This window comes from Melanostigma gelatinosum (assembly GCF_949748355.1).
Source record: "Melanostigma gelatinosum genome assembly, chromosome: 14".
In the NCBI taxonomy this organism is placed as follows: domain Eukaryota; kingdom Metazoa; phylum Chordata; class Actinopteri; order Perciformes; family Zoarcidae; genus Melanostigma; species Melanostigma gelatinosum.
In genome coordinates, this window is record NC_136647.1 from 15,917,479 (window position 1) to 15,940,497 (window position 23,019).

At 41.8% G+C, this 23,019-nt stretch overlaps 1 protein-coding gene across 1 annotated transcript in view; it reads right to left on the reverse strand.

Moving 5' to 3' along the window:
* Positions 1–1,200: 1,200 nt before the first annotated feature.
* sez6a (seizure related 6 homolog a) overlaps positions 1,201–23,019 on the reverse strand; it is a gene marked incomplete at its 3' end in the record, with an annotated part of 85,368 nt that continues 63,549 nt past the window's right edge. Inside the window, exons 5-16 of the mRNA XM_079283506.1 lie at positions 15,174–15,359; positions 14,212–14,380; positions 13,509–13,675; positions 13,219–13,413; positions 12,262–12,400; positions 5,657–5,853; positions 4,695–4,889; positions 2,554–2,745; positions 2,013–2,207; positions 1,795–1,833; positions 1,457–1,565; positions 1,201–1,360 (exon numbers count right to left, since the gene is read on the reverse strand). Coding sequence (XP_079139632.1) covers positions 1,201–1,360; positions 1,457–1,565; positions 1,795–1,833; positions 2,013–2,207; positions 2,554–2,745; positions 4,695–4,889; positions 5,657–5,853; positions 12,262–12,400; positions 13,219–13,413; positions 13,509–13,675; positions 14,212–14,380; positions 15,174–15,359 — 1,943 coding nt within the window. The remainder of the gene's footprint in view (positions 1,361–1,456; positions 1,566–1,794; positions 1,834–2,012; positions 2,208–2,553; positions 2,746–4,694; positions 4,890–5,656; positions 5,854–12,261; positions 12,401–13,218; positions 13,414–13,508; positions 13,676–14,211; positions 14,381–15,173; positions 15,360–23,019) is intronic.

The window sequence follows — 23,019 nt, forward strand, 5'->3', positions numbered from 1 at the left end:
TTAATTCCCATAAACATTATCAATAAGTATAAATTGAACACAGAATTATTTTTCCCAATTATTATCTGTTTGCAACGTCATAAGAAATAAACAAATAATAACACAATAATACCCCAAAATGAAGTGCTGCTGCTATACTTTAAAGACACAAAACTAAATATGACCAGTATGCATGTTGCATAGATGTCACAATCACACATATACAATAGTTAATGAACCAAGACAGCACAACATTGTCCTTGCTGGAATGTTAGAATGACAGATGCAAGGCAGAAGAGGGGCGGGTTGAAGTGAAAAACAAGTTAGAAGCTTAAAGTTGGGTCAAAGTTATTGTTTTTTTATTTAAGGTAGAGAGTTTTCATTCATGTAAGAATTCTTGCAAATCTTTAAGCAATCTTTTAGTTGTAAAACAAACAAACATGATTGTATGTCAAGAGGCCAAATGTCTCATGACTGCGTCACCAACGCGTTTCAAATTGTCACCAACCAGTGGTTCTGTATAGCGAGAGGGGTCTGCAAATACTGACGTGGTGTTAGGCAGCCAGTGTTAATAGAAGAGCAGAGCGACCAACCAGCTGATCAGAATGTGTGGCAGGTTGAGGAGGTTTAGTCAAAACAGAAAAGGGTCAGGTGACGGCGAGTGAGACGTGCTCTCTGCACCAGGAGGAGATCTCACCTCATAGTTCGTCAGCAGTACAGCCAAAGTGGACAGACTGACACTTAGTATCTAGAATGAGACTGCCAGTGCTGAGGGAGCAGGGAGGAAAAGAGGAGAGGATGCACTTGAGATCAGTACATAGAGAAGAGACAACGTACATCCATATATTCACTGTTCACACAGAAACACGTGGCACACTGTAATACTGATTTGATTTTACGTAAAAAACAATGCACAGACTGGCAAATGTGCAGTTACACAAAAGGTGTGACCGACGGATAGAACATATTACATTAATATGACAAGGGTAGGAGATGACGCACCACACTGTGAATGATGTACTGCAAGACCAAAGTTAATGAAGTATGGGAATCCGAGATGAAAAATTATCACAGAGTGAGGTGAGGAAAAGTGTCCTTGCTTTCTATTTTTAGCAGAAACATCATCATGTGGCTTGCTCTTAGTGATGAAAGATGAGGCGGAGGGCGCCCTCTGCTGGTGAACCATGGATGACGATAGGATGGCAGCCAGATGGGAGTGGATCAGGACAGAACACTGGTGTTCTGTGAATCCACGTCTTGCATGCTCATGACATCTGTACTTACTCCGCTCTCGTATATCGGGTTGTCGAAAGCCGACTCCTCTGTCATGTTGTCATACGGTGGCGAGGACGTTGGCATTCTGATGGTCTTCCCTTGGAGTCTAAGTTAAGAGTAGAGAAACAGGCAACATCCTGTGAAGGCTCATTTGATTTCAAATGAAATAAAACTGGGTTTTTGTTTTAAAGTCACGACTTACTTTGCAAAGTAGACATAAATCCCCAGAACAACCACCAAAATGATTGCGGTCGGAATAAAAACTGCAAGGGCAATATTGGTTCCCTCCATGCTATAATCCATATTTACAACTAGAAGTGGGAAAAAAACAACAGGTATTATTTCTGTGGAATACACAATGTTTGTACCAAATGTGAAGCAATTCCCTCTCAGTGTTTGTGAGATATCGCTTGAGAATGGGACGAGATGTGAGGTCACAGTGACCTCGACTGGAGAATCTGAACACATAATGCCTCCGGCCATGCTGGCATGCATAGAAACCAGCATAATAATACTGCAATGTTCCAAAACATGACTCACCATCTAGCCTGCGTTCGTTCTCATATTGGGTTGAGGATGCTAAAAAAAAAAACACAATTGCAGTTCAGTCAATATTTGCACCATGAGCACAGTGCATAATGTTACTGACATACAAAGTAAATCCTTGCATTCATTCATCAGCAACACAAATCAATAGCACTTGAGCTTCAAAATGTGACAAAAAAAAAAAGGTTTGCTACACAGAGTGCATGGTTTACCTCTGCAGGCAGGTGGAGTGCTATTCCACTGGGACGGGTGTCCGGGGATGCAGTAGATGGTGGCGTCACCGTGCAGCTCGTAGCCTGAGTGGCAGGAGAAGCTGAGCACCTCTCTGGCTTGGTAAAAGGCCTTTTCAGAGCTCTGCACACTGGTGGAGGCAGCACCGGGGTTCCTGCATGGCTCGTACTTTTCAGCTGAGAGGCGGGAATATCTCACGTCACAAAAATATTGCAATGCATCTTTTTCCAACTGTAGAAACACTGACACTAAATATTAAACACATATAAAAAGGCAACATGCACATCAACAGAGATAAGGAAGGCAAGATTGACAATTTATTTCGTTGAACTTTTAAAAAGACCTTTGGCAAAGAATACACAACTCATTATAGGTGGATTAGTTGGGATTTGTCACCAAAGAAACAGGAGGAGCAGAACATTAACAACATGTTTAAATCCTATATTCAAAGCACTCAAACAGTGTGAGTGTTAAGTGCGTTTGCCTCCATGCCTCTGTGTGTTTTTGGCTGATTAGACTTACGGGTACACTTGGGCGGCCTCTCGTTCCACTTGGGTGCGGCTGAATCTCGGTTGTAGCAGGTGAGGAGGCTGCTGCCAGACAGGATGTAGCCTTTATTACAGATAAACTGTACCGTCGATCCAACGATGAAACGGTTGCCTGAGATCACCTTGTGACTGTGCTCCACATTTCCTGGGTCCTGGCACGTCAAAACTGATGCGTCGCAAAAATAAATGATTAATATTTGTTATCATTGGTGGTGGTGGTAGTAGTAGTAGTAGTAGTAGTAGTAGTAGTAGTAGTAGTAGTAGTAGTAGTAGTAGTAGTAGAAGTGTCTCTTTAAGCTCTGAACGGCTTGAGAGGAAAATATGGTGCACATTTGCAAAAGCAGTTCTGAAGGACGGAGGTGTTTGTCCACAGGGTTCTTCAGATTCATAATCGATCCCTGATTATTTCTTGGGTTGCCAGTTATCTTCCTGAGCTATTGTTACAAAAGATGTTGGTTTTCGGTTTGCATGTTTGTATTCATTGTGGGACACAACCCTCCCTCTACTTTGGTTTTTAAGTATCATGTTACACATCACAGCAGGAAACGACCGTGTCCTTATTTGATCATGAGGGCAGATCGATCGTTCACAACTTTTTTTAAGTTACCAAACCTTATCCATACAAGACAAGATTTGATCACTTGGTGTTTCAGTAAAAATCATGAACCACATGCCATCTCCATCAGTCACCAGATCCCAACCCAAGGGAGCACTCAAGGAGACTAGTCTGGGCTTCAGTGATCTAGGTCCCTTTAGGACAATTCCTCAAGTAGTGTTCAGGGAACCAGTTCATCAGTGATTGCTGATGGTGCCTTTTCTGGTGCAATTCCCAAATCTCCAATAACTAATCTGTTGAGTGAACTGGCCATGGTTTACATAGTTGTTCTTATTGATCACGTATGTGGTGAGGGTATCTCAATTACCCAGCAGATGTTAAATGACAGCTATGAACCAATATGCTGTGTTAAAAGCAAAGCAAACATCATGGGAATATGATGAGAAGCAGAGCACTAGAAGGGCAAATAAAAAGACCAGGGAGGGATCAAATACTGCTTATTAATTTAGTTAGAAACAGGGTGAACTGAAGGTGTTCACCCTCTAGAAACAACACAGAGTGACAGGAGTTGGGTGTGGCAGCCTTTGAAAACCGTGTCCAACCCATCTGAGACTAATCTGTCTTAACAATGAACCTGCCAGGAGAGCAGCTGCTGTCTACTCAAGAGGACTGACTGACGAGGCAATCTCGATTGACAAACAAAAACACGTTCTGAACTTGTAACAAAGGTTTTAACAAAGGGTAATTTGCTGAACTCATCAGCAGGATATATTCAGTGGAAATTCAATATATTCAATACATTAAAGAAAACATTGATGAGAGAATGGACTTCAGTGCTTAACTGCCATCATTATTTTTCTCCAACCAATCTCTCATTGGACTCAAAAATAAATGCACATGAACATGTGACACACGTAACTTCAGTAACTAAACATCACTCTGGGGACACAAACGGTCTCCTGGATGAAAGTCCTATTTGTTTGATTTATTCCCATCATTGTCCCTTCGTGTCCACTGTAAATAGTCTTTTTCAATATTTATACTATGTTCGTGGTCCCGGCATGTCATTTAACACATGACCACCAGGTGGTGGCACGTCATTTAACAATCTGTAAATAAATATAAAAGAATGTCTAATAGTTTTAGACATTTGTTTTAGACAGGAAGCTTTTTGCAGGCAAAAATGATCAGATCTCTGAATTAAAATATCTGTACATATATTAATATTTTTCAGGTTGCGATGCGTGCATTGTTTTATATTGCTTGGTATTTGTGTGAAGATTGAGACCCAAAGTAAGCATGAAGGATTGCACGCATTTGTAAATCTTATTTTTCAGTTGTAACATTTGATACACAGTTGTGACCATTTTGAGAGCAACTTCAGATTTCTAGATGTCAGCGTGACGTGTAGACTAAACCAATACAATTTGAGTTGCACATATTCTAGTCTGCTCGCTAAGACAAAGTGTTCTGAGAGAAAGCTTTATGAGTGCCGATGTCTTCCTCTCACTCGCTGAACAAATGGAGAAAACACCAGGATTTGTGTCCCTTCCTCTCACCTTCCTGACATTTCGGCACATCGCCGCTCCAAGTGAGATCCCACTGGCACATGAGGATCTCAGAGCCCACCAGCTCAAATCCAGGGTAGCACTGGTAGGTGATGACGGTGCCGTGGATGAGGTCGGGGTGAGACGTGCTCTTCCAGCCGTTGGTGATCTCTGGCAGCTCCGAGCAGGTGTCGTTCCTCGGCACCTCTGTTGACGTTGGAGCAGTTGTGTTGGTAGAAGATAGCAGAGATAGAATGGGGAAAATTACAGACATCCTACCTATTTATGCAGATACATTGAGAAAAGACCATGGTATTGGGTAGGCAGAAATTCTTGGTACATTTTCTTGTGTAATGTTCATTCTGTATTTGGTATTTGTTAAGGACACAAAGTGACATTCCTTGAAGAAATCCTTGCATTGATATATAATAACCTCCTCGGCAGGGATTGAATACGACTGCAAAATTGTCAGTTCTGTGCGCACTAAACAGCAGCAGTTTGGGAGGATGATGTAAATAGAGGCTTGTGATGTTTGCTGGGAGGAACACAGCATGCGGTTTGGCAGCAGTCAATCTGCGCCTCCCTAACTGCGGCGTACTGGGCCAAGAACACAAAGCACTGGGCAAAAACAGCTGATGTTGAAGTGCACCCTATTATTTTGTGTCTGTGTTTGTTGTTATCTCATCCTCTGCACCTGGGATAAGCCAGAAGACAGACAGAGGCACATCAAGAGAAAGAGGCAAAGAGACAGAGAAACAAATAGACTTTTTTTGTAATTGGTAACCTGTTGGTTATAGGAACGCGTACACTTTACATTCCACGCTTGTTACAATCTTTTTTATTTTCTTGTTTGTCCTGCAGTGACAATTTTACACAAAGATTAATTCCAACAGAAAGCCATGTACTGCAGGTAACCAGAGGACAAAACAATGCCGGGTCAAATCTTAGCTGACCAAATAAATAAACAGTCTTACCAAAGAAGTGGACCACAAAGCCGTTGTTGTATCCGTAGATGTTGGTGGCAGGATCGGACTGAAATTGAATCGTGACATCAGCCATGGAGGTGTAGAGCTTAAAGTGTGGCCGTGTGCCACTGTATTGGCCCAGGATGTTAGCCGTCAGGTCATCGCCATCATAGAAGGTCAGCAGATCATTCTTACCAACGTGGAGACTAGAAGAGACATAACAAAGTGGTTCAATTTCTTCCTAGTTATATAGATGAAGGTTTTCACACACAACGCCCCATGTCCGTGGTTGTGTGGCATGTTTGCTGTGCATTTTTCCACAAAGCATTAAACAGTTAAGTGACTGCTCTCTTCTTCAGCTGATGAAAGCATTGCTGATGGCATAAGGCGACTGCGTCAGCAGTACTTGGAAAATATTAATTCTGTTTATATTGGATGGATCTGATGTGAAGTAAACACTCAATTATTCATGATGTACGTCTCTCCGTCCCCCACATCGGTCTCATGAATATGTACTAAATTGCATATCTGCAAATATATGAGCATAATAAAATATTATCCTTTTGCTTACAAAAAAAAAGAGATGCAATGCATGACAACCAGGATTATAGAAACATAATGAGGACTAAAGGCCTTGGATAAGTAAATAATCCAAAAAAACTATCTCAACATCTAAATGTTAGCTATAATTCACATGTAAAATTGAATATGAGGCAGCTGAGCCACAGTTGGACAGAATCTCTGCTGTCATTAACTTAAGAATGCATTAACCTTTTCCCTTTGGAGACTCGGATGTCCTTGCGCCTTTTATGGAACATCAGCAAAGCCTGACATTTATTCACACACACAGGGGATGGAGAATGTGTAATTCCCTGCTGATATAATAAGCAGGGGGAACTAGTTGCTCTTTATGTGTCTTAAGGCAGGAGTCAAATCAGCAGTGCAGATCGGCTGTAGGGTTGTTTTGTGTTACATTCCCAAGCTGTGTTTAACAGAACTTAACAGTATTAATGGCACAGTGCCATTCTTCATGCACGTCATAGGTAGAAGCCATGCTTTTGTAGCCATGAATCACCCGCCCACTGCATGAGCTCTCCAGCAAGCAATCAAACTGTTTTCAGGAAAGCGGCGTTTTCCCAAAAATCGTAACCGATAACAATCCCCGCAGCTTTTCTCACTTCCTTCGCACAATGTTGCATGAATGCAAATTGCAATGCCTAAAAATCATATTGCCAGCTCCACTGTGATCACACCTTGTTCTCAAATCATGTGTCATTGTCTCTTACCCTGTCTTTATCTCTCTTTATCGTTGATTTACTTTAACTCAAAAAATACGAGCTGGAAGTTGATGTACTTTAGGTCAATTTTAAAGTCAAAATATTTGCTTCATAAATAAATGTGTTTTAAGAAACCTTTTTTAATCTCAGATGGCAGAACTGCATGGATATGTACTTCTAGCAAGCTTGCAGGTGAAAAGCATAGGTTGTGTGCATTGTGCTGATGCTGAAATGGAAAAGCCAAAACTGGATTTCAGCTTCTCCTGACAGACACACACAATAGATGCCAGCTGCATGAATAGCGGTGAAATGAGGTTCTGAGTGACAAGCTACTCCCCCTGGTTAGTTGGACAGCTATGGGGACAATTTACACCTCCATGTTCTCCAACAATCAGCGGCTGTGGTGAAAGTGACAGGAATGACAATGCCAGTGTCCATTTCCAAACCGCCATCAGCACAATTCGTGTTTTTGGAAATGCGCATTTAGAAATGACATACATGTGCAAAAATGCTGTTTTCACACTCCTCCCTTCTTTGTTATACATTTGTAACATCTTTTTTCGAGGCATACTCTACGGATGAGATGCAGCCTGCACACACTTAATGACTGCATGGAATTATCAGGAGTAGTGGTGCCACGATTAAAAAAAGAAACAACCATGGGTGTAGTCCACAGCGCAACGCCACCGCCAAATTGTTTGCATCTTTTTCGATCTCCACATCTCACACTTCACTTCTATTCATGCTCTATCGTCCACCTGCTCATGTTAACAAGGCTCTCCTCCTTATCATTGCACTGTATTTCACCGTATCTCCCAAAAGGTGTCCCTGCATTTACACTACCCTAGAAGGAGGGATGTGGAACTGTCGGTTGGCAATCTCAAACCGTGCGATAACGTCCAGTCTGCATTTCATCCAACTCAACACACAGTTACAGCCCCCGCTGCTCCATTTTGCTGTAATGTACATGTTTAGTCATTTACAGAGAGTTTTCACATGGATCTATTTGTACTGTAATGCACTCTACTTTCCCTCAAAGGTGTATATTATCAACACCACCACCCGTATTCTGCTGCTAGTTTCTATAATCTGGTATGGTGATGGAGCGCAATAGCATTGCTGCTGATATTCCTCATTTCCTTACAACTGTGTACCACAAACATGTTTTTGCATTTGATGAAATCTGATTACAAGACAGATCTCCTGAGGCAAACATCTGCAGAAGTTATTTCAACACAAAACCCAGTCGCTCTAACTCAAATGCAATGCTGATGTCAACCTTGGTTTTGAATTTTCCCACTGTCTGCTTGAGTTGCTTTCGAAATGCTGGCGACAACACAAAAGAGTGCCGAAATCCCTTCAGTCCAGCACTCTGTGGTGAGTCACGACAAGCTCTTTCAGCGGCCTTCTCTGCAGCAACCTGGCAATCACTCCACCCAAATGTCATCCCACCTGGCTCCTCTAAAGGTTTTCCCTACAGACAGGGATGTAGTCATGCCCTGATGCTGTGTTGCAAACTGATAACTAATCTTCTAAAGGAAAAAGTTTTACTCCTTCTCTTATATTTTCCTTAGTTCATATTTGCCATCCATTTTAAAGTAACTGCACTTTTTGCTGCATTACTTTTTCTGTATGCTTTATTGTTTTTATTCTTGAAGACAAAGACATTGAAGTTCAGCTTTGACAGTCACTTTACTGCTGTATGTTGCTATAAATAAGAGCAGAAAATAAGCAACCAGTCAGGCGAGTAGAATACATATGGGCACAACCAGGGTAGGAAATCAATTCTGCAGATGAGGGGGATGACAGCTGCGTTTTGTACAAGCCTCCAGGCATTCTGTCACCTTCCCTGACCTGTCGAGTCTGAAGACTGAGTCTGAAGTTTATCTGGACACTGGTTCTTCAACCATGGCCCTGCTGACACCTACTACGATCTTCATTATTAACATTATTAATCATATTACCGATACCATGAATGCACAGTCCTGATTTTGTCTCTTCCCCGGAGTCCTTGTGCTTCCTCTCCTCACAGGTTTCCATGGAGCATGGTTTCATCTGGACCCTGGTCCTTCCTCCTACCATGGCCCTGCTGACTCCAACTGCTAATATCACTTTTATTATTACTCGCATTACTATTTCATACTACCGATACCATTAATGCACATTATTGACCTGCTTCTTCACCAGAGTCTCTGTGCTTTCTCGCCTCACAGGTTCCTGTGTATCCGGGTTTACCTGGACCAGGTGTTGCCTCCTGTCGTGGTTGTGTCATACGTTGAATGTGCTGTAATTACATTGAATGTGTTGTAATTCACTCTCCTGTTCTACACATGACATCATTGCACTTCTGTCCATCCTGGGAGAGGGATCCCTCCTCTATTGCTCTCCCACAGGTTTCTTCCTCTTTCCTCCCCGTTAAAGGGGTTTTTTGGGGAGTTTTTCCTGTTCTGATGTGAGGGTTCCGGGACAAGAGGATGTCAAATGTGTACATATTGTAAAGCCCTCTGAGGCAAATTTGTAATTTGTGATTTTGGGTGTACAAAAATGAATTGAATTGAATTGAAGAACCCGACAAACATCCAGTAACTCTAACGGAATGGAAATTGCTTTCTACTTCCATTGCTGCACGTATTTGACATTTGATTTGTTCTGCTCAGCAAAAAAAAAAAAGGTTATGGTATAAAATGAAAATGACCATTAACATCCCGGGCACCTACCCAGACACAAGTATACTTGCAATTGGCATGTAATGCTTAGAATCTCCACAAGAGGACTCTATAAACCCAGTATGTCCCGTTTAAAATGTCTCTGATCCTGCTCCGTAAACTGACAAAAACATTACAGCTGTAAAACAGACGTTACTCACTGTGTTGAAACACAGTTCTAGAAACAATGTCCTCTGAATTCTAAAATCCACATGTGAATCATTTTTACCTTGTTGTGTTCCACAGGTGGGGATATCAGCTGCAACCTCTTGTCTCCGGCTCTTGCTCGAGCCATGCTCCGTGGTAATTAGCAAAGAGCCAGCCCTCCTGTTTGGCCTAAATTAATTAATCAGTCCTCATTATGCACACTGCTCCACTGTAATTGCCAGCACAGCGATGAATGATAATACAGAAAACATTCCCATTAATGTGGAAAGGTGTGTGCCCACCCTTATAATGAGACGGCTCTCATCCACAAGAGCCTTTTGTCACTTACACACACAGTGCATGCACAAAAACGCACGTAGTTGACCTAGCCTTTGAGAATGCAATTCTCAAGATGAGCGGATCGGACATGAGGGTAATGGGAGGGTCTGTGAGGATCAGACAGCTGTGGGTTCCTACTGCCATGAAGGCCAGGCATGACCAACCTTGAGATAAATTAAAGCTGACCACAGCAGCATTCATTTCCAGCGAGCGGCCTCGTGTGGCTCGGATTAAAACAAATATTGGACTGGTGCAATCCAAGAAGAGATCTCTCTCAATGAAAATCAGTTTACCTCAAATCAAACTGGTTTACTTCTGCATTGGGGGGGGGGGGGGGGGGGGGAGAATCCCTCTGATATTTAATTTTAACCCTTGGTGCACTGGTTGACTTTCAGACAATAATCATGAGTGTTGATCTCTAACTAAAGAACAGGTAGGCAAAGCAGGGTGACATAAACTTCCTGTGTGGTATTTCGACATTGTGTATTATTGGATATCCTCTAACGCTATTATTCCCTTTTTGATCTGTGGATCATATTTGACTGATGGCTCATATCTCTGTTCCTGAAAGCCGAGAGATAATGTTTGAGGCTTTATGTGGATTGTAACCATGCAGCAGCATACCACCTGAGCCTTTACAAAAACCATCATCCACACTTCCTCTGCTGACTCTGACTGAATATTGGCACGCAAAACAAAATTATGATCTGTTGTCAAATGATGCATTTAATGTTATCCCAATGTCTATTTGCTGAAATGATCAGATCAGACATTTTACCACTGGTACATCGCAGGCTGATACTTGCATGAGTCAAGAAAGCAACATTTAAGTGCAATAATGGTTACGGGCTGTGACCGCTTCATTTGATCACTGGGGGAAGGGCAGTTTCTGCCCAAATTGTTACCCGATTTTGAAGTGAACAGGGAATACTTGCTCTTTTCCAGTGTCTTAACAATTCATAAATGGTTTGTAGAATTCTTCAAAAAAAAGTCCACTGCCGCCAAAACAGACTGTTTCTCCACCAAACGTGTCTGTCTGAAGCAGGTCTGCAATATGATTGCACGTGACTTTTTCATATTAGCTTATTTTTATATATTAATCTTTTTTTTTAAATAAAAAAACGCACATTGCTCTTGTCCATAAACACGATATGTGTAGTAAATATATAGCAGGTTTTTTTTACTGCCCAAAGTAATTAGGAAATACAAAAAACTAAATATCATTTATATTTTCACTATTCAATTTTGTTTTTCTAGGTGGTCTACCACTGTGGTGGATTGCTTGCACAGCGTGCATACCCCATATCTGGATTAAATAATTTAAATAATTCATTCATTCATTATTAATTACACCTTGCAATTTCATCAGCTGTTCAGAAAATACTAAGAATTAATGGCTAGTATGGAAAGCCTAAAAAATTGAAGGCTGTTGTAGTTCTTGTGCTTCCTACAGGATGCATGTTCGTGGAAATATTGTTGGGATCACAAGGAAGGCAAACGGATAAATGCATATTAGATAAGACAAAGATGCAGATTCTCATGCTCACACTTGGATAGTTTTTTAAAGAAACATTTAGAGTAAGATGAAGAAAAGAGAGGAATGTGATCATTTTACACTTCATTTAACAGCAATAACTTGTATTAGGTGTGTTTGGACGGGGCACCCATGTCCCCTCAGAGTGATGGGTGAAGCAGAAACGAGTGTGCCTGTGTCTATTTTAACGCCTGTGTGCATGCGTTGAATTGCAGTTAGGAAGGCTGTACTGTATAAGTGGCTCAGAGTAGTTCACTGCCAGAGCATATTCATTTCAAAGCCAACTCTGAGAGACACACCAGGGAAGTGGGAGCAGGGAGGCTTACTGGCTAATCTGGTCAGAGAGCGAGCTGGAAGCAACACAGAATTCTTAATGTAGCGGATGAAGAAGAAAAAAAAAAAATCTAATTTGTGACTGCAACCACAGAAACACTTTCCACATGTGCGTGTCGTAGTGTGTCTGTCTGAGTGAGATAATAGAGGAGAATGAAGCTTTGAGTGCGTGCGTTTATGTCCCTGAGATGGAGTGTTTGACATCTCGCGGACAATCTGACCTCCTCCTCTGACCTCCCTGTCTGATTTCTAGTCTTACACCTGAGTGCAGTCTCTTACACTTGGATGTCAAGCATGATCCTCTTGTCCTCTTCCACATGGATACCCCAGATGCAGTCCTGCCCCTTGTCGTAGGCCTCAGGCCAATTAGGAGACAGCACCACACCAGCAGAGTCTGTGATCTCCCCGCTGCACACAGCTGCAATGCACAAACATCTCAGGTTGACACTGAGAAACAAATGTTTGCATTGTAACAGATTTCTAGACACAGAAAATGTTGATTGCAATCAAACAAACTAAATATATAATCACGCAACATGTCATGTGCAAGTAACACGGTGACCGAAAAACTACAAGTTGATGCATGAACTGCTGTGTGAAAGAATGGAAACGTGGTCTTAATGCTGAATAAAGCACATCTGAAATGGAGTGTACGGCCTCCTTGACGTGAACCTTGTGAAACCGCATACTACCACTAAAGTGCTTGATGGCCATGACCCACAGGAGCAGAAATTAAATTTCCTCACATCTAGCTTTACAGGCGAGCTTTTTCAATTTCCCTGTGTGACAGAAGGACCATGCAGGCAACAAAGAGCGAGAGTAAGGTGTGTGTGTGTGTGTGTGTGAGCGATGGGAAGGGCTCAGGGGTAGCTATTATGGTGCAGTGTGGTCGTGTTCATCTTAGGTCAACTATTGTATGCCTTTTTAATCTTAAGCACAGTCTGCCCTGCAAGCACACATGAAAGTAAATCAATGATATCATTTCAAAAGGAAATGTATCATGGATCAGAGGAAAGCAGCTTCGGAAGACACGGTTAACTGCCAGGGGTCTTTTTAATATTTGGATAAAAAGGACTTCACTAACTCCTGCAATGATCAAGCAGACAAGGAAAGCCTTGGGTCCTCAGGTCAGTCACATCTATCTGCCTCTTAAATTCTGCTGCAGTGGAAGCACATTATTTCTGAATAGATTTCACATCGCGCAATTACTCCAGCGGATGAGGTCTGTTGACTCACCCCTGCAAGCCGGCTCGGTCTCGTTCCACTGTGGGTTTTGTGCGTCCACGCACTCGATCACTACGGAGCCTTGCTCCAGCGTGTAGCCGGGGTCACACGAGAAGTCAACCACCGCACCCACGCTGTAGGTGGAGTCACCGCCGCTGAAGTTGCCATTCTTGACAAAGGGCTCATAGCACATGCCTTTGGCAAAAGCTGCGGACACACAAAAAAGCACACGGCATTGGACACAAGTGACAAGGTTCCGATTTTCTATTAGGAAGCTCTGCAAGCTGCATGATCAAACCTGCCTTCGTATCTGATTGCTGCACCGGTGGAGGTCATTGTCCCATCTGTGGTGAACTCTATGAACAGGTAACGTCCAGTACTGAGCACACCCTCATTGGGCAAATACTCAACCTCATAGGAGTCGTACACAGGGGGAGAGTCTATGTTGTTGCCATTCTTAATCAGCAGCCTACAAGAAAACACACACACACACACACACACACGAGGATGAGAGTTTAAAATAGACGCAAGTGAGCCTTGAAAGGTAAGAGAAGCATTAAAAACGAAGTTCCAAGCTATCCGGGAGCTGCTCGCTGTTCCAGTTGTGGCTATAATAACTTTGTGATAACATTCTCCACCACTCGGTAATGAGGTGAATGGCCATGTGTGACGATAGCCATGTGGATCAGTAGTCGCTGGAGAAAAATGTAATGCAATTGCTGTTTCCCACCACTCACTACCCTCTGCAGTCCCTCCAATTCCTCCGCTTGATAGAACACTGTTAAAGGATTATAATGATAAAAGGTCCCTTCAAATTCATCTGTCACTCCCTAAAGATTTTGGTTATTTATAGCCTCTATCCACAGGCATACTGTTATTGACAAAATTAGTTTGAAGCTCGGTGCCATTACCTGAAGACATACACAACATTCACTTTGTACACAATCTCTCAAACGTGCTATTGATTTTTTTTTTTTTTTTTTTTTTGCAGTGTGCATACGCCACCTGTCATCATCCTCTGCCAGAGCCACCTTCTCAAAGTGAATGTGGAGCCGGTGGCCTTCAGGGGCCTCCAGGACCCAGTGGCACGTCAAATTGTTGCTGTAGTTTCCAGGGAAACCAGGAGAGACGATACGACCATAGGTGGCATTTTTTATCATTCCACCACAGGATGCTGCATGAGAAGACAGTGAGAGAAAAGAGGAAGGAGACAAAGAGTTGGAGGGTAGGACTATATGAGAAAGGTAATGACACCAATCATGGTAGGAGGGGGGGTTTGCAGTAAAGTCCCTGTCTGAGCGTAGATTGCGTCAATATCCAGTGGATTGTGGCCAGACTACACTAGGGGGCTCACCTGGGTCTAAGAGTGTGTGATGGACATATGGATGTAAAGAAAGGAGGAAACACACTATCGGTCCAGAGCAGCTGCAGGCAGGCACAGAGAAAGGTTGGAACTGGCAGATGAGCCTCTACCAGCAGGAGAAGGACAGTCATGCAGCGCAGATCTAATTAAGGCAGCCGGGTCCAATGGCCTTGTTTTTGCCCAGTCTCCAAAGAATAGCTCCCCGCGCTGCTAATCACATGCACACACACTCATTTGGTCTCGGAGAGTAACTAACCGACTCGATGGGAGACAACCTGGTGAAGGCTCCCGTTAATCAAAATCACCTGAGAGGAAAGCTAAGGAGAGGAATGCTTACAATATACCTCACATTTTTAAGTTTAATTGCATTTGCATATTTTAAATGTAGAAACTGCTTCGGTTGGATTCTGAAAAATTTGGATTTATCGTCTTAGAAAACATTTGGATAAATGCATTTGCAAATGCAAGTTATTATTTTTGCCTAATTACATTGTGGACTTGTTTTTTTAGTTGCAGTTTAGTGAGGGGCTACCTCGATGCCCTGAACTGCTTCTAGTGTTAATGAGCTACTTCTTGTCTGGGAAAAAAAACCTGTGTTTCTTACCCACACATCGGGGCTCCTTTCCGCTCCAGTAAGGCGTGGTTGCATTGCGACAGGTGAGCATTTTGGGACCTTGTAGCTTGTAGCCAGTGAAACAGCGAAAGTCGGCTTCTCCGCCGGGGTGGAGGTGCGTCACGGAAACTTCTCCGCCAGCAGGCTCTTTGGGGAATGCACAGCTCAGCACAAAGGCTGGAGAGGAAAGAAAGTCCAACATGAAAAGAGTGCAAAGGACACAGTTTAATAATAAATGCACTGAGTAAATGTTTTCGTGTTATTTTTGGCATCGCTGTGGCCTGTAATTAACATCCTCGAAACGGAAATGCATTGTTTGATGAGCGCTATTTGAATGAATATTCAGTGACTTACTATGGCGGAGGATAGATATGCTAATCTGGTTCTGCCAGTGTTGTGGTTTGTCCGATGTGTAACTAGTTATGCACAAGACCTCACAGAGAAGAGAGTCCACTAACTAGTTTTTGTTAAAATTTCCAAGTTCTGGAAGTGGAAATAACTTCATGTATGATCTGATGATGAAACACTTCATCCAGAGACCTGCTTGGTCTGACATTTCTCCCACATTTTTAATATTCTACCAGCGTCCCCGAGGCCTGAGGGAGATTTTCAATGTAAAAAATGACATTGTGTTTCATTCTGCACAAAACTCCAATTCTGGCCAAAACAAACGGCCAACAATGTTAACTGTCTCCACAACATAATCCTCTGTGTCCTGCATTGTGTACTGTATAACCCCTGCTGTTGTGTTGCATTGTTGTGCACGTTGTCTTCCCTCCAAAACACCACTGAGCACCCATACGCATTTAGATATAAATGGGGGAAAAGACAAATAGTTTTTCCATTCCAATAAGCATAGAGCGTGTCTCTCTCTCTCACTCGCTCTCACCCACACACACGCACACACACACACACACACACACACACACACACACACACACACACACACACACACAGACCAACCATCAACTTTGTCTATAAACACCCCCGGCTCTAAATGAATTGCAGTTTACCAGTTCATGCAGTATGCAAATGTGCAGAGATGTTTGCACCACGACTGTAATTAACATCACCGTGTGGCACGGTGTAGGGCCACTGCAAATACTTTGACAAATGGAAATGCTCCTCATCAGTTGAACATCATTGGGCCGTAATGTGATCGCGGGAGGAGGAATTGCCTCCGCGGTGATTGTCAAAGAGTCGTGATTCCAGCGGGGTAAGATCAATGTTCCTGGTCGTGCTTTGCATTGTTGTCCTGTCCTTGTTTTTGAATAAATGGTGTAGGGTGGGATGGAGTTCGTATGGATAATGGAGTGAGCTAACCAAGTCTGTAATGGAAGCTATTAAACAGCCTTCTCTTCCTGTCTAACGGCAGCACTGTTCTACCTCATTAGTGTAGGTACTTTAATGACCAGACTAAAACTTTTAAACTTCTACCGATGTGTGAAGAACAAAACACGCAAACTAATTGGACCCGCTTTGGCTTGTGCTACAATCGCAGTGTGATTGTGCACCGGCAAAATTACAGAAAGCGGTTAAAAGCCGCAACTTTACTCAAACTTTGCAAGATGCAATGTTGTGTTGCAGCTTAATGGAGGATATGCAACGCATTTAATAGGAGCTAATACTGGAAGGAGAAAACAATAAGCAAAAGGGCATTGCGAAAGACCCGTCTGCGCTGAAAATGTACTTGCAGTCTTAAAAGCAATTATGATTATAATCGGGCACGGGCTACGTAGTGTAAACACCTTAATCTACTTATGTTAATATGATTAATGTTTGTTGTTTACAGAATGAAGACATGGACTACAGCAATTTACAGCTTAATAGTTGAAGGGTTGTTTGGGGTAAGCCTGTCTATAGAAATTTAGTTTAGGTGTTACCTGTTTCTGTTTACATCCAGCTGTTGTTTTACTTGATTGAACATCACAGAACTATATCACTGCAATCGACAGTGGCATGAATCAAAGAAGTAGAAATGGCAACATCCTATTACTGTTCTGTTGACGAAGGAAATCAAACGTGAATGTGAAGGGCTTTTCATTCATTGTCATTCAAAGATGTCCAAAAAACAACAACTCCTTTAGTGATGTTTCTAGCGTTACCTTGATGCTCCACTGGGTATTCAATCATGTTATTCTATCAATCTTTGAACTTCAACTCAAGGGAAAACAGCCCTAAATGCATAATGGCCATAAAGGCTTGCAAAGCTGCCCCCCATCTACTGTGTTTTTAAATCTACCGACTACCGCTTATTCTTTCACACAAGCCACTGCTTTCCACCATAATGAAACAGGCCTTTCTTTTGCAGTGAATCAGTGAGCCACAGGGACGAGGTACACTGCCCTCGGGTCATCCATTCAATTCATAGTTTATCACTAGCTCCAATGAACCTAGTTATTGCCATTATCATAGCAGCATTTACATCCCTATTGAGCATGCGGCGGGAGAGCCGGAGGCAAAAAAAATGTGGAGCCAATTCCTGAAGTATTAAAATCCGTGCAGCCCCCATTCCAGGATATGTGGTGCTGGGCCATAAAGTCTGATTGTTTTGCCATTATAAATAATAGATCCACGGTGCAGACAGCCAGGTAGATTAGCTGATGGTACTGTAGGGCCACGGGAAACAGATGCGTCTTTAGTTATTGTTTCCTTGTCGAGGGGAGGAAATGGTCACAATGGTGATATGCATGTAAACCTTTCAGTTTCACTGTGTGGACTAGCAATTCTCCTCAAATTTCAGCTTTTGCAAAGAGAGTATGTTTTCTGAATCACAGGAACTGTTTTAAAAGCCAGTATTTGCGACTATAAAATGAAAAACTCTTCAACTGCGTTCCCATGTTTCTCTCAAAATGACACGGTTTTAGATGAAGGAAGGCATCACAGGTAAAAAGTAAGGAGACATCACTGACAAACGTCTGACAAACATCTTTTATAAGTGATATGTATTGGTACTTGCCACAACAGCAAAGCTGATATTGTTTTCCCCGGCTTGTTTCCGCACATCTAGCTTTACAGGAGAGCTTTTTCAATTTCCTTTTGTGACAGAAGGACCATGCAGGCAACAAAGAGGTGTGTGTGTGTGTGTGTGTGTGTGTGTGTGTGTGTGTGTGTGTGTGTGTGTGTGTATGTGTGTGTGTGATCATGGTAAAAATGTGGTCCCAGAGACACCTACTGTAGCTTCACGGGTGTGTAGTTGAGATTAAAATGAAATGTCAAGTTCGAAGATGGGTGTGGTCAGAGCAAGGGCACCGGAAGTAGTGGGGAAGGGGCCATTGGCCGCCTCACTTTATTCCCCTGGTCTGATTTGTCGTCGAAGCTGGTTTGATCCCATCGCTGGATGGTCTCTACTTTAATATTGTTTTAAAGTAGGTGTCCATGAAAGAATAAGAACGAGGAAAAAACTAACTTAAAGCCTCTGGGATTTAAATGGCACAGTTTGGAGTTAGGAAGTAGTTTTTTATGTGTAGCTTGTCATAACCAATGCATAATCATCAGGCATCTGAACATGAGTTAAATGTGTGTGTGTTTTTTCCCTTTTTTATATTTTTGTCATTTCTCAGTGCTTATTCACAAGAGTTCAAGAGGAACACATCCTGTCGTGCGTTCTTTCTTTCTCCCCCTCTTATCTGTGCATGAGCGATGGATTTGTCCTGGCTTCTTTTGAATATAAAGTATTTCTGTTGAGATTGCTTCCTGCCCTTTCTCACCTTTCAGAAATTCAAGTATTTTTTTTGTCAACAAATATGGAACCCTGAATCTGTACTTCAGATTCAATAATTGGTTACGGTTTCTTCAGCCCTCCGTCGAACGTTGCACAGGAAATCATTTAAAGGAAGTAAACACTTGGTGCGACTCCTGCATTCACTCACACACTCCTCCCATTAATGAGCCTTATTCTGCTGCATGAACAATTTTCATTTGCCAATCGGGAATGCTGCTCCTCAACCAATAATGGACAAATATGGTTGACTCGGGCACAATGGATGAGGTGAGGAAGCCAGTGAAACTCAGTTATCCACCGCATTTGGGCAGACAAATAAAATGCATTTCAATTTGGGCCTAATAATGTTGTATTTCACGTGTCCCCTGAATCCCCGAAGGTAAAGAGCTGGAATGACATAAAACTTGGCAAGGTGAGGCCAGGAGATAATGAAACAGGGTGACAGAAAACCAAACACAAACAATGAATGCAGTGTCGATTGTTATATTTAATGACGGTGTATTTGGAGAATATTATCCTCAATGTGTTACATCAACATTTCGAGAGTAAAATGTTTCCGAGGAGAGAAAATCCTGTGCTGATGAGTTGTCATCTCTAGTTAGTTGTTGTTGTTTTTATGTCGCAGTCCTGCAATTAGCAGGTGACTTGTGGGAGAGTGTGACTCACTGTATCTAAGCCTCATGTCCTGGCTGTGCCCCAAGGCATTACCCTTTACAGAAAGATCGATAGTGTTGTCTCTGGGAAAGTGATTCAGTTGTAGAAAGCCAGACCACAGTTCTGCCGTGATATGGTCTATTGGTATTTATGTGGTTGGGTTAAAAACTCGATTTTAATGGTCATTTACTCAATAAAGACTTTTAAAGAGATATAACTTTGGACCAGAGGCATCTCATCAATGCTACTGAGAAGTTGTTGGCAAATTGGTGGATCACTGCCAGTGGTAAGGCAAGGCAAGTTCATTTGTCTAGCACATTTCAACAACAAGGTAATTCAAAGTGCTTCACATGAATCCATTAAAAGCATAAAGGCAAAAGTAAAGGAGAATTAAAACATACATTGAAACAATAATCGATGTCTCCCTGAGACATTACGCTGCACGCAATCAACCATACACTGCCGCAATTCTGCAATTACTCGCACACAAACCACGTCTGGAAAAGATCTCTGCCGATCTGCGTTTTATAGTGTACGCCTTGCACAAACTCGGTCCCGGAGGAAATGGCGACATATTGTGCAGTCTTTTTAAAACCATTAAAAGCATCAAAACATAAGGCAAAAGAAAAGGAGATTTAACAGCAATTAAGAACAGTGTAAGAAATAAAATACAGTAGTAAAATGCAGAAATGCAGGAAATTGATTAATATATTAATTGAATGTGGTTCAATTAAAGGCAGCAGCAAACAGAAAAGTCTTCAATCTTGATTTAAATGAGCTGAGGGTCTCAGCAGACCTGCAGCTTTCTGGGACTTTGTTCCAGATATGTGGAGCAGAAAAACTGAACGCTGCTTCTCCATGTTTAGTTCTGACTCTGGGAACAGAAAGTAGACCGGTCCCAGACGACCTGAGGGGTCGGGATGGTTCATAAGGTAGCAGCAGATCAGAGATGTATTTTGGCCCTAAACCATTCAGTGCTTTGTAAACCAACAGCAGGATTTTAAAGTCAATTCTTTGTTGGACAGGAAGCCAGTGCAAAGACAACAGAACTGGAGTGATGTGTTCCACCCTCCTGGTCTTAGTGAGGACTCGAGCTGCAGCGTTCTGAATCAGCTGCAGCTTTCTGACAGACTTCTTACAGAGACCTGTAAACACACCGTTACAGTAGTCCAGTCTGCTGAAGATAAATGCATGGACAAGTTTTGGTAGAAGTCTTCTGGCCGATAATTCCTGTAAAGCATTGGCAATGCCATCGATTATGATCTACTAAAATCCTGAATTGACAATTCAAGCGCCCCTGTAGATGTCCGGAGGTCAAATATGGTGGCAATCATTTCAAAAACTAAAAAACAAAGATGTTGTGGTTAATGAATTTAATTTGCATATGCAGAGTTAATGTGTTGGTATCCACAATGCTCATGCGTAAAAAAACAAACCTTTTTTTAAATGAATGACTGGATTACTTGAACCATTTTATGTAAAAAATAAAAAATATAGCATTTACTGGTAGAATTCTTCTTTTTGCCAAAGAATACTTTTGCATGCCAGCACTGTAATTAACCCATCGTTATGCTTTTGCAAGAATGGTAGTGATTTCTTTTCCATGTTCTGAATTTATTTAGTGTGCACATTCGGGTGCTAGCGCTTTAGGAAGAAGTATCGTGTATGTAACATTTTTTAAATTGCAATTCATTTTTACTACAAATGTAGTAAGAATGTAATTTGTCTAATGCAGTGCAAGAATATAATTTCCTGCAAAAAAAAACCCGGAATCTGTTCCATGTATATGTGTGTGTATTAAGGGAAAAGATAAATATGAAGATGTTCTACTCATGTCCCACACCCCTACGTCCCACTATGCATCTCAATGGTAAAACACGCCTATAATCATGTTCCAAGTGTCAGGCTCACTGCTGATGTTATAGAGGCATCCATCAGTCTGTCATCGCAGGCAGAGCCAGCGCTGTAGCAGATATTAATTACCCTGAGTCGAGATCCGTCTCTCCACAGTTCTGTCTCCTTCTTCACGCTTGTCCAATCACATTTCTCACAGCCCATTATAAAGGACAAGGTGAAACTCTGCTAATCAAGGAGAGGAACACAAATTGAAATATCTTTTCCCCCTCCAATATGTCTCCTCTTCTTCTAGAAATCGGATCACGGCATTTTTTCTCATCAGAGTAACTAAATTTGTCCCATCGAAATTCCAAAGCAAATAGGTTTATTGGTGGAAGATAACCGCCACACATCTGACTGCAGGGTTTTTATATGCCACTATTGCAACAATTACAATACAGAAATATGTCTGGGAGAAAGTGTTTTATAAGGTCATAAGAATTGATATCATTAGGTGCAGAGGAATACAGTCGCGCCAGACACAACAGGATCTATCTGAAATTATTTAGAGGTGCTGTGTTAAGTTGACTTCATGCGTCCTTCCAGGACTAGTGAACCTCTTTCTATCAATTGATTAATTGACTTATTTGTTTATTTTTCTCTCCTTCTCTTCCTGGACATACCTGCATAGTCTACACTTAAAATACTCCCACAAACAAAAACAACTACAAATCTGTACGATATTCTGTTTCACGCGTCGTATGTCATGCCTGTATATTTCCTGTTGCACTTTTGTCTAAATAATATGTCACCTGACAAAATGTAAAGGTTTATGTTAAGATGAAGCTCTTTTTGTATCAAAGTTAAGTTATTTTGAAACAAAATATTGAGAGAAGTATGTTGGTGCCCGAAGCCAGACATCCCCTGCGAGAATTGATCCTTTCAAAGTCCAATAATTTAATGAAACGCAAGCTTCATTTCTTGATATGGTCAATTGGTGTAGGTTTACATGTACACTATCGTCCATGTACGAGTTTTATCCCAGTTGAAATCACAGAGGGGTTATGATATAGAACACAATTCAATTAAATTGCAAGAAAATAGAACAGCAAATTAGTTGCATGCAATACATTTAGTACAGCAATTTAGACATGTTTGACATGTGCATCTTCTAATTAGTTTTGTAACTCTGCGTTTCACCTGCTGAGATTGCTGTGTTTTTAATGGAGTGTGTTTTTGAGGCAAACATTTTGAAATCATATGCAATACTTTGACTATATTGATCATAAAAAAGAAAATAAATCTCCACTCAGGTCGTCCTCAGTTTCACTTAAATGCAATCCAGGGTATAGATGGTTACAGCTTTGATCATTATATATTTTTATTTAACTGATTAACAAACACATGACTGGTGTGGACGGCACACAATATCCTGGAAAATATTGCACCACAATACTGTATAGGACTTATACTGAAATTCAACTGTTTGTCACAATCTGTCCCCATCAATGCAGAACCCTGTATGATCTGCGCTGACCCCTCGCTGTCATCATTCAGCCTGACCACACACCGCAATATTCACACATCAAACAGCGACGGGCTGATTTATCTCACGTCAGCGCC